Below are 12,316 nucleotides of genomic sequence, written 5' to 3' on the forward strand. Positions count from 1 at the left end.
AACCTCAAGGGAAAGATTGTGGAGTTTACAAAAAGGGAAAGGAGAGAAACCACAGATGTCGTCAAAAAAGAGGGTTTATCCTTGAGGTTACTGCCTCTACGTAAATGAACGTGGGCTGGAGGGCCACATGAATAGTGAGCTTCTACTGTGAACATAAAACTCTCTAGAATCTCAAATGATTGTGCACTCATGTATAAAAACGAGCACTGTATGTTTTCATGAATGACACATGTGCGCATGCAAAATTAAAATGAAAGACAGTCGTTCTTTCATCAGTTGGGACATTAACTCTGACTGACCGGCCCGGTGGCTGTGGAGCCCCAGACCTCTTCAGAGGGCGTAAACAGTGTTTCTCCGGTTTGATGGGTCCTTCTCTGCAGAGATGCATCTCTGTGAGGGGAAGCATTCATCAGAGTGCTGCACCACCCACATGCAGTTTACCGACCCTTCGACCTCACATTAACAATCTCTGCAGGCTGTGTTATGAGTGTGTGCGTGCATGCGTTGTGTACATGTGGTTTTGCAGAGTCTGATGGCTTTCCTGCTCTGTAGGCCCTGTTTCCACTTTCTCTTGGAAACTCCTATCCAGCCTCTACATTTTTTTTTCTTTTGATCCAGTAGGTTGTGTTCATGATTTTATTTATTTTTATTTTTTTTCCTGAAGAATAGCACTCACGAACACTTTTGGCAACTTTTTCAGTTGGAATAAAACCTGACTTGAGTTTGTGGTTTTGAGTAAAATAATCTTTTGTTTATGGACTTAAAGGGACAGTTTGACATTTTTGGAAATACATTAATCTCCCTCCATTCCCTGAATTTACAAAGGCAATACTCCATTATAGGCAAGTCTTCTCACTCTGCAGCCATCTTGGCTAAACCTGGGGCAATTATTTTCAGCTATCAAGACAAGGCCCAGATGATGATAAGTGGGGAGAGAGTTCACTTTCAGTGGTCGGATAAGAGCTATGACACTGATATGGATCATATTGTTTAACTGTTGTCAAAAAATTGATTAAGCATAGTTGAATTTCCGTAAGATGTTTTCATAGTGATTACTGTTCCCTATTAGCGGTTCAACAGCAGCATTAGCCTGAAAAATATAAATAAAATCTTTTGTTCTCGTCGGGCACTTCCTTGGAAGTTGTGTCACAGTTGGGACTGTAGTAACCATAAAATGACAAGTCCCAAACCGAGCCATGATGGGGTCATTTGAAGGATAAGACAGACAGAGAGGTGAGAGGCCAGGGATCATGTGGCGCTAAGGCCATGAGTCGGAGGTGTTGATGGTAATAAATCCAGATTAATCCCAGAGAGGGATTCAGGTTCACACTGATGGTATGCCAGTCAATTTGTTGCCACGACTGGTTAGCAGCCAGAATGATTATAGACATGCTGAGAAGTTGTTCTTTGAATACTTGGGCCTGATGCAGGGAGACAGACAGCCAGGAAAAGCTTTGCAGACACAAGGGAACCTGGCCAAGGTGCAGTGGAGAGCTGCAGTTTGACCATCTGGCAGAAAAAAGAAGAGAAAAAGGTTGTAAAGCACACAAACATTTTGTTTGGTCAGCTTGCGGTGCTCGGGCAGAGGCCAAAGTTTCCTTTTGTGGAATTTGGGAAGAGAAGCAGAATTTGAGCAGCATTCAAAGGAATTAAAAAAAGTGGAAGCCTGAAATTAATTTGAGACAGACTCAGACTCAGTGGCGTGATCTCACCTCTTAGTTACACTAATACAACAAAAATGATTAAATCAACACTTTTATATTCACAATCAGTGCTGTGTGTAATCACTGAAAACATTAATGGTGATCAGGGTAATATAACTGTTCTGTTATGTGAGCTGTTTTCTGTCACAGTCTTTTATGCATCTAATGCACGAAAGTTTTTCTCACATGATAAACGTGTACTCACCTGATATCATACGTAGGTACCAGGCCAGTTTGTTGCTGTTACTCAAATTGGGCACTAGATGTCCTTGTTGGTGTATGGTGTATTCAGTCATTCACATCTTGTGTTTGAATAAGCAGGACAATTCAAATTCTCAACTGGAAATATGTTTTAAATGGGACAACAGCTCCAGAGATATTCACATGATTTTGTGAAGTTTTGTCAAATGGGCCTTTTTCGGAAAAAAAAAAATGAAAACGCCTGCCATGATAAAATACATTAGCATAAAGTACATGAGATAAGAACTTCACACATTCTGAAACTGATGCAGCTAAACAGCATCTGTGATTAGAAGCATGAACTCATTTTCACACAAGGCGTCAATAATGATCTATATTATATACAAAGAAATACAACTGGATTTTAGTTTCTGATGTAAAATTCACTAAAGGAAAACAAATGAATGACAATCCTGACCAATTAAAACACAAATACTTTGCACTGCACATTTATTCACACAAATCCTAGTCTGTGGATACACAGTCGGCTACATTATTGTGTTAAAGGCTGAGTGTTTCATCTTCTCAGTCAGCTGTCATGAAGCCTCTAATATGAAGTAAATTCCATTGAAGCAAACACTGCCACCCACATGACAAAAAATGTACTCTCTCTCTCTCTCTTTCTGTTCACACACACAAACCATACAATTAAGTTTGTCCCTGGGAGTTGAAGAAGGACACTTTATCCAGATATGTAAGGGCCTTGCAGGTCACCAGGCCGTAGTAGGTCTGTAACAGTGAGCATCTCCCGCCCTTCAGTTCTTGGTCGGCCCACACAGTTTCTAGTTCCTGGCTTCCCATTCCTGCTGAGCTGAACAGATATCGGTAGCAGCAGGTGTTGTAGCGGATATGTTTGTCTCCTGAGAACCTAGCACTGTGAGTCGGTGACACTCCGGCCATCTGAGCACAAAGGCCCACATAAACATCCGCTCTCACGGGTGCACGGACTGCTGCAGACGCTACGTACACTTTCCGGACCACATCTTGGGATAGAACATAAGTCGTCCCATCACAGTATTCGGGGAGGTACTTGTCAGGATAGAGAGCTGGGGGCAAGAAGCTGGGGCTGTTGGGGTCCCGATCAGGTGAGTCTCTCTGAATCACCCTTCCTAGGTAAAGGTCCTCAGGGTGTCTATGTAGGCTGAGAAGGTAGCTTCCGATGACTGGGAGGTTGACAAACGCCGAGTCCTTAGTCAGCAGGACGAATCGTGCCAGAGGACAGAAGGTGATTACCCAGCGGAGAGCCAGCACAGTCTTCTCTGTTGGGCTGCGGAGGGATGAGTCAGCCACGGCATGACCTTGGACCATGTCACCATAGCGATCAGACTCTCTCTTGAGGGCTTCTTGTGCAGCAGCTGTCTGAGTTGATCCTAAGAAGAACAGTACCCTTGTTGGAAAGCCTTGGATATGTGTTTGGTTGCCCCACGACCTCCTGACCGCATTTCTTTGAGTGATATTCGTTGGGGAGCTGAAAACTAGCGTGAGGAGGAAGATGTCAGCGTTGTGGCAGGCGTCAGGGTTAGTGATAGGGTAGGCCTGGGACACATTCTCCTTAGCTCTACTGAGATCTAGTTTCCTTGCTTTCTCCCTTACGTTAACAACATTGCCATCAGTGTAGATAGCAGGTGTGGGCTGCAGAAGGTACTCCTCCACAAAATCAGCCCCAAACAACAAAGCATGGAAGAGCAGCACGTTGAAGAGAAGGAAGCACCACTGGTGGGTACGCAGCTTGCACAGAGAGCACTGAAGCGGAGACAGAAAAAGAAAAAAATTCACTTCTCAAGTCAGACTGAAATGAAAATGTGTAAACTGCACAGAAAAATACACTCTACCTGCATGACACCGGCTTGTCCAGCCTTGTTTGTGTGTAGGTTTTAGCTGGAGCTGCCCAGAGGAGCTTCGGTCGTAGTTAGTTCAACAACAAATACCAGATGATGGACACAGTTTCCACTTTCATGAAACTCAATCTGCAAGGTAACCCGGCACACCAAGAACGACATTACAAGATTCAAGCATGAGTGTATCCTGCTTCATGCATTAAACATTAATGACAGGTGAAAGAATTGTTGAATTAGAGCACACAGACAGGTGTAAGGTTTATGAGAGAGAAAAGGTTAAATTATATCACTTGTCTCTCCACTGCTGAAAAATAATGATAATAAAATAATTATTTCAGCGGTCTAATGACTTAATATTTATTAAGCTTCACTGAAACCTTGAGCAAGCTTCAGGTTTTCTGCATCGCAGTTATGTCTCTTGTAGATTGGATTGTGGTCAAGAAAAGACAACCGGTAAAATGAATGGTGACGACGGGAGGCATTTTCTGCAAATATTTTGCTCTCTGGAAGGAAAAGGGAATGCGTAGAATTCACAGGGGTAAAAAGAAAGAAAGTGTAGATACATAGATACAAACAAGTTCAAAGGTATTGGTGCACAGGAAAACTAATGTTACAACACTACATTGGGAGGTAAAATTTTATAAATTTTTTGATTCTAATAAAGTAAAATTAAAGAATCACAGTAACCTGACGGGTAAATAAATAAAAGGTTGGAACTACACAGTGGCCCTATTTTACAGTGTGCAACCACACATACTGTCTTCCACCTGAGGGGGCGCTGTGACGTCAGATGAGAACTGTAAAGATGAAAACGCAGAAGAAGTCGAAAAGCCGGAAGAGGGGTGGGGGACAAAAACAAACCAAAACATTGCCAGTCATGGCGGCTTCCGTTGAGAGTTTGCTGGAGGAAATCTCCAACATTGAAGACCCGATTGAAGAGCTCCAGAGTTTAAAAACAGCGCTGTTGTCGATTACGGAGAGCGCTTTGAGGGACTCCGTGAGCGGGCAGAGACTCCGCGGCGTCTTCTCTCTGCTGGACTCCAACCGGAGGTGAGTTCGTCTGTTTTTGTGACGCCGTGGAGAAAAACAACCGATGGTTAGTTACCTGCTGAGTCAGAAAGCAGCTGGTGTCATTAGTGTCACCGGGTGAGTCTCGTGGCTGCAATACTGAATACTGCAACATTTGACTTGTGCTAGCTAGCTGGCTGTTAGCAAGCTAACCGGCCAACAATGTAGAGAGCAGTCACCCGTTAACGTCTCAATTCTTTGCTGAAACAAAATGTGTGAAATTTGCATCACTGACTTTTATGTTTGAAGTGTTTGTGGGCTGAAATACTGAAGAAATAGTTGCCCCCCTTTTTAAAATACGCAGATGAAGAGCCTGCAGCTGCAAGGTTCACAAGTTTAGCTGCTGAGTTTCAGTCAGTAACAGCATGTCAACAAAAATGACAGTGAAGTCAGCCTGTTCTCACGAAAGAAAAAGTAATTATCACAAAAGGCACAGCATTTATGTTTAAGAAACTTAAATGCACCAAATGATCATTTAATTATTCAGTCATGTGATAACTGTCATCTCAATTAGTTGTCTATTTAAAACAAATAGAAAAACAGCCCAAGCTGACTAGTTTTATCTTCTCAGGAGTGATGCCCAACAAAAAAAAATGCATCTCATTCTTAATTCTGCTCAGCTGCTTATTTATGAAGTAGCACAAAATGAAAATGCAGTCATTAAAGTTTTCTGACTGTTCTGACTGACAGCTCTAGTGCTGAGAATATTTTCTGATGGATTACGTGAACCAAATGATTAAGAATTGATTGACTGAGCAATCTTTTTAAAGAGGCTAATGTGAGTTGTGTTCACAGAGAGCAGGTTGAGCTGTGTGTGGACATTCTTGAACTCATCCTACTGGCCCTCAGCCCCGAGCATCTGGCCCAGAACTACAGAGTGGAGCTGCATGCAGGTCTGAATCATCCCAACGAAACTGTTAAGATACTGGCTTTGACACAGGTGAGTTAGACAGACACACACAGGCTTAAGGTTAATCACAAAACATTGGCTAACTAATGTTTTCCTATGATAGATTGGCAGAATGGTGGAGGACCCCAATGCTGCCACTGAAATCCTCAAGAACCACGACATCCTTCAAGATGTGATCCAGTGCATCAGAGAGGAGAAAATGGCGGTGGCAAAACAGGTGATGACACAGGCAGTCAAATTTCATGCGTGAGTTTCTAATGCATCTACAGTTGGAGCAGTAACCGTGCTGTTTCTTAGGCCATTCAGTCCTTGTCAAAACTGAGTCACTCCAAACCAGGACTGGACAAATTGTTTCAGAGTGACCTGCTCAAAGTCATGAAGGATGTGATGGCAGCAAGTGACATTGTCAGATACAGAATATATGAGGTATGTTCAAACTTTCCTCGGACTTATGTTGTGACTGATGATGCATGAATCTTAAGTAATTTTGGTTGGTAACTTTTTAAATGACCTTTTATTTTATTGAACTGGTAAAATGTATGAGTAATCAGAACATGAATGGGTGCCAGAATGTGGGGGAGGTTGATTAAACTTTTAATGTGTCAAATTAGAGTTAGAAGTTAGAAACCTAACATTCGCATGGACACAGTTGGATAAGTGCTGAACTTGTTTCATAAATTCATCAGGCAGTCATTTAGCAGCGTCGGTGAGCAGCTGTAATTTTCAAACACTATATCCCTGATTTGCTTTTCTTCATGCCTGCAGCTGGTGGTGGAGATCTCATCTGTGTCCCCCATTTCTCTCGGCTACTGTGCAAACAGCAGCCTAATTTCTCAACTCCTTAGTGAACTGACAGGAGACGATGTGTTAATCAGGTAATAACGTGAATCACACTCAAACATTAGCCACACCTGATGTGGTCTGTGACTAACAATAATGCAGCAGCTGCATTTGAGCAGACAGTTTCAACAGGATAAAAAAATAATAGACAGACTCCAAGCATTTATGAAGAACGTTATTGAGTTAATCTTTTTCACCAGGGCCACAGCCATAGAGATGGTGACCACGCTAGCCCGCAGTCAACATGGACGGCAGTATTTGGCCCAGCAGGGTATCATGGAGAAGATCTCCAACATGATCAGAGGAGCAGAGACGGACCCCTTCTCCTCCCTCTACCTGCCCGGTGCGTCACTTTAGAAAAGTGCTATTTAAAAAAAATAAATAAAGAAAGAAAATGTGTCATGAAAATGTGCTAATTCAAGTAAAGTATTTCCTTAATTAATTCAGTCAGTGTTCCATTTAGTTTTTCACACAGCAAATATTCCTCTGACAGGTCTGGTAAAATTCTTTGGGAACCTGGCCATTATGGACAGCCCACAGCAGGTCTGTGAAGCCTACCCAGCTTTCCAGAACAAGGTATTTGAAATGGCTCTGGACCCAGATCCTGTGATGAACGGGGTGGCGCTGGACACTTTGGGCTTACTTGGATCTACTGTGGAGGGAAAGCAGGTCCTACAGAAAACAGGTTTGCTTGTTATTTTTTCCGATTTATTTTCACACAAGTTTGATTTAATGAGAGCAAAAGGAGGAATGGTCCTTGTTACAGTTTTTGTATTAGTTGTCCTTACAGTCTTGGTACCTTTTTATGTCTAATTCTTTGTGTGTCTTCAGGAGAAAAGTTGAAGACAGTGCTATTAAGAATAAGCCAACTTGCCAACTCCAGTGCGACAGAGCTCAGAGTCCGCAGCTTGGATGCCATAGCCAAACTTCTCACTCTAGAGGTGTGTGCACACGCACTGTGAGCCTTTTTGTGTCATTTTCAGAGAAAAGATGTTGCTCACTTTATGTCTGTATAATTTTTTTCTGCAGCCAGAGCAGCAGACAGAAGATCTTTTGGCCCTGACAGAGTCCTGGTTCTACCTTTTGTCTAAACAGCCTATGGACATGATTCGCAACATCAGCACTCAGCCATTCCCAGAGCTGCATTGTGGGGCTCTGCAGATATTCACTGTGAGTGCTGAGCTGAATTTAACTACCATTATTTCCTGTGTGTGTTACTGAACTATTGATTCACTCAAAAACAAAGAGGGAACTGTGAAAGAGTTCTTTTATATGCTTTGTGTAGCTGTGTAAAAAAAAGAAAAAGATAGATACTGTAAACATTGCTCTGGTAATACTAAACTCTTCACCAGTGGATATATATATGTGTATGTTTGTGCTCCAGGCCATTGCCACTCAGCCATGGGGTCAGAAGTTAATGATCAGCACTCCCGGATTCATTGAGTTCGTCTTGGATCGTTCAACGGGTCAGACGAAGGAAGCCAAAGATACTAAGTTTGAATTGGTGGGGTCACTGGTGTCTTCGTCAACTGCAGCAGAAATTCTGGGCAGTCAGAATTACATCAATCTAAAAACATACCTGAGAGAAGGACCTTACTATGTTTCAGCGGTGGCCTTAGTCAGCACAGAAGGAGCAGACTGATTCAACCAAACTCATATAAACTTCAAGGCTTCTTAAGTGATTCTTAAGTAATGGGTAAGTGCCTGAAAAATCTAACTGTGGGTTAACATATTATACTCTGCTACGAGAAACATAAATACAAAAACATTTTCAACAAAAAAGAAAATGGTCCTCACAAGCTCAGTTGATTTAAACTTCCTCACTTATTCAACATAAATTGACATTGTCATGTAAATGTTTAAAAGTAAACAATTTAACTGCATCAGGAAACACTAATCTGGAAAGGATGCCTCAAGTACTTTGGAAACTGCGACATTTAGAAGACAGTGATATTACGAACTAAAACTCAGAGTACATTAGTGTGATGCTTTGATTTCCCCAGCTACGTGTAAAGGTAACACTTTATCACTACAGTAAACCTTTCAAGGCACTTAATTTATTGCAGCCCTTCTTGAAAAAAGACGAAGTTCCAATTCATAAACATTCACACACGTGATAAAGTTGGGTCCATCGTGGTGGCAGCATAGTATGCTAACACATTTTTAGTTTACTACTTGAGCAAGAAGCCTCGCGAGATATAAGACGTTACCCTCTGGTTGTCACAATCCCAGAACCAATAAAGACATAATTTCTCAAATAAAACTGGACCAAAAACATAATTTATCAAACCACTGCTCTCCAAAATGTTCAGACATGTTTTCCTTTTTTTTGTGTCAAAAATTGTTTTTGTTTGGTAAATATTATGGGGTTTTTTTCTAAATTAAAGAGAATTCAGTTTGACTAAGGATGTGTTCCTCTTATTTTTTTTTTTTTTTGAAGAATGGTTGCAACGAAACATTGCACCCTGAAATATGTTAGAAGTAGAAAACGAGAAGAAATCTTGAGTTCAGGTTAACAACTCCGGTAACAAAAAATAAATTAAGTATGATTTAATGTAATATGAGCAGTAGCAAGACATTGAACAACATCTTAGTTGATATTTGTATCTTTTAATTCTCCCAATACAGAATTAAAACCTAGAATTAATGCAAATACTCCCTCCTCCCTCCATAAATGGCCATGGTCTTTCAAAGGTCAACTGGGAGTGATATATATTTTTATATAGATGATATTTATATATTAACATATGCAAGCATCTGACACATACCAATGAGTCCCAACACAAGTCTTTGTGATTGTGAGATGCATTATGGATGCTGTTATGACACGGTATTTTTGTCTTCACAAATTTGTTTTTAGTTTTTGGACTTCTTCGTCAAAACACTTGAGGATTTTAGCACGTTGGGACCGGAACAGTTGTTTACATGACTATATCTAAGAGTGGAGACAAAGACATCTCAAATGTTCCAAAAACCAAAAATAGTTGCTGCTCATTTGGCCACAAACAAATGGGAGTCAATACTGAAGATATACTGCTTCTGTAAATGTACTTGGTTACTTTGCATCATTGTTTACATTAAAATAATACTACATGGCACAGAAAGAATGCAGGTTTCATGCCATTTTTAGATATGACCACCCTCGAAAGCAAAGTCAGGTGCAAAAGGAACATTAAATTTAAAAAAGGAAAGTATCTGCATGAACTTTAAACAACAAAAATTGATAAAAAAAAAAAACAAAAAAAACAACTGACGTTTCTTTGATATAAGTGCTTTTTTTCTTTTGGTTTCTCCATACAGCTTCAAACTGGATGCACATTGGATGGGTTGAATTCAAGGGTGGGTTGGGGGGGGGGCACAGTGGCTCCCAAACACCAGATGGCGACATGGTACAGGGGAAAGGTCCGACTTCTAACTGTGTTCTACTAAATGTAGCAGCAAAGCTTATGTAAGATTTTGTACATGCTGGCTGAAGCCCTAACGATACAAAACACTGGTGGATATTCATCCTCATCTCAAAAACAATCCTGAGTGTTTGCTGCAGGAAGAATCTTTGAGTAAAATGACACATTGTGCTCAATCAAAATTTCAAAAGCTTCAATTGTCACCCCTCCATGTGAGCACTGTTCCCTTCGCATCTACTCCCTAATGTTCTGTAAATATGACCCCACTGAAATTGATCTTAACATTACACCTTGAATCTTCTCATTAACTTCACCTTTACAACACATCTGGTCTCTTTACTCCTCAGCAGTAAAGAGACTTCCCACGCACCAGCCAGAGCAGCTGACTCAATCAAACATCCATCACCAGCTTTAAAAATGTTCGACTGTCACCATCTCCCCGGTGAATTATATCACCTCTCCCACATCTCCTCTGTACTTGCTCCAGCTTGCGTCATCAGATAAACAAATAAATATATAATGATCAGAAAAAACATCCACTTTGTCTTTTATCGTGACACATAAATATTTTTTTTGACTTCTGTCAGAGTTGTAGAAGTCATCTGGCTTCTTATCTTTCTCATTCGTTTCCAAGTGTCGTTGGCCTTCTTCTAAGATAAAAGTACAGTTCAGCTCTATATATATATATCCACCTCAGGATGTACTACATTCATCCTTTTTCCGGTCTAAGCACTAAAATATAAATGGTGAGGATCCCCAGTTTGTCATGTTAGTCCTGTAATGCTGGTGGCCTCTTGTTTCCCTTGCTGCCCACGGCAGAGAGAGAGACGGGGGGGGGGGGCTCCTCCTGGGCTTTCTCTGTTGGAAATGTGGGCCGATGTTGTAGCTGGAGCGCGGTGATCCTGAGAAACACAGACGTGTGATTTTTAAATGAAGAATCACACTGTTTTTCTTTCTTATCATCCTGAAACACATATCGTGTGACTGTGATGCGTGCGATAAGCTTGTTTGTTCTTTAGGATAGTCATCCCCTGCCTGAAGTATGATATTCCTGAACAGCCCCATGTACAACACTGTATCCTTCATTAGCAGGCTTTTTCTTATGTATATTCAGTGTTTTGTAATGTCTCTTTTGAGGTTTTGGCTCTCCACAGTATAATTTGCATCATCTTCTTTGTTGTTGCTGTCCGTCATCTGTTTAATAGCTACTATTCAGATCTGATGCACACAAAGAGATAAATATAACTATGTATAGTAGAAGTTAAAAAAAACAAACAAACACATTGCTCTCCACTTAAAAACAAAGAAAAAAATGCTTCTTTTTTTAATGGGGCAATTATTGAAGGGTGTTGTAGAAATTAGACTGCCTCTGGCAATAATGTAATAACTGAATTTCAAGGGAAGAGAAAATGAGTTTTCTTATAAAGTCTTGATAAACCTGCAGTACAAAGAGCACCAAATGGAAAAGAGTCAGCAGATGAGCATCGCCTCTCCTGTTGCTGCTCGCTTCAGAGGAGACATTTCTCCCGTTTCCGATCTTGAATCTGGGGGAGCAGATGTGGTACAAACACACAGACGTGCTGGTTTGGCTTCAGTGTAAGACTCAACAGATTGTAACTGCATTTTAACGTTTTACTTCAGTAAAGCATCTGAACATTTGTTTCCACTTCTGATTTTTTTTTTTTTTTTTTGTAAATCTGTGTATATTTACTAATGTTGCTCTGTTCTGTAGAGATGATGTCCACTCTGGAGGGAGGATCCCTCTGCTGTTGCTCTTCCCGAGGTTTCTTACATTATGTGTGTGAGTAAAACAGAAAAAAAGATGGAGGTTGTGCAATTTTCTAAATTAAACTGTCTTGACTTGTATATCTAAGGTAGACTCAACAAAAACAACAAATTCTCCAGCATGTGATGATCTGAAGATGAGTAACTTTTTTTTCTTTTCTTGGATTTATTCATCCCATCACCAGCAGATGGAGATCATCTCTCTCCTCATCAACAGTTGGGTGATAATTCAACAGTTATGTCATTAGGTGTACCCACCACCTCAGAAAGGAAATCTGTCACCACCATTATGTTGTCTGCTGCAGACCTGTCCTCGCCATTGTCAGCCAGACTCGGCTCAATGGTCGCCTTTGCATCCATCTGAAGAGTTGGTGAGGTTTTAGTCGCAGCGTCTTTTCCTTCAGCGTCAGGTCGATCCAAAGAAACAAAACTCCTCCAGAGGACCAAAGATGCGCCTGAATAGCTGAGGAAGGGTGGTGGGGCTGGGACAGAGGTGGGAGAAGTCTTCTGCACCCTTTTTTTTTTTTT

General features: G+C 41.1%; 2 protein-coding genes across 3 annotated transcripts; one reads left to right on the forward strand and one right to left on the reverse strand.

The window, feature by feature from the left end:
* Nucleotides 1-2,591: 2,591 nt before the first annotated feature.
* On the reverse strand, nt 2,592-3,781 carry b3galt9 (beta-1,3-galactosyltransferase 9). Its single transcript, XM_029516452.1, has 2 exons — nt 3,776-3,781; nt 2,592-3,686 (listed from the first exon to the last, which is right to left on the reverse strand). The coding sequence occupies exons 1-2, from the start codon at nt 3,779-3,781 to the stop codon at nt 2,592-2,594; spliced, it is 1,101 nt and encodes a 366-aa protein (XP_029372312.1).
* An 846-nt stretch (nt 3,782-4,627) lies between these two features.
* Nucleotides 4,628-9,004, forward strand: psmd5 (proteasome 26S subunit, non-ATPase 5). Of its 2 annotated transcripts, XM_029516117.1 has the most exons (10): nt 4,628-4,831; nt 5,645-5,789; nt 5,863-5,976; nt 6,057-6,185; nt 6,525-6,634; nt 6,800-6,942; nt 7,093-7,284; nt 7,431-7,540; nt 7,629-7,769; nt 7,984-9,004. In XM_029516117.1, the coding sequence occupies exons 1-10, from the start codon at nt 4,659-4,661 to the stop codon at nt 8,239-8,241; spliced, it is 1,515 nt and encodes a 504-aa protein (XP_029371977.1). In that variant the 5' UTR covers nt 4,628-4,658; the 3' UTR covers nt 8,242-9,004. The 2 variants fall into 2 exon arrangements, with proteins under 2 accessions (XP_029371977.1, XP_029371978.1); XM_029516118.1 differs by lacking the exon at nt 6,057-6,185.
* Nucleotides 9,005-12,316: the final 3,312 nt, after the last annotated feature.

This window comes from Echeneis naucrates, chromosome 12 (assembly GCF_900963305.1).
Source record: "Echeneis naucrates chromosome 12, fEcheNa1.1, whole genome shotgun sequence".
NCBI classification, from domain to species: Eukaryota; Metazoa; Chordata; class Actinopteri; order Carangiformes; family Echeneidae; genus Echeneis; species Echeneis naucrates.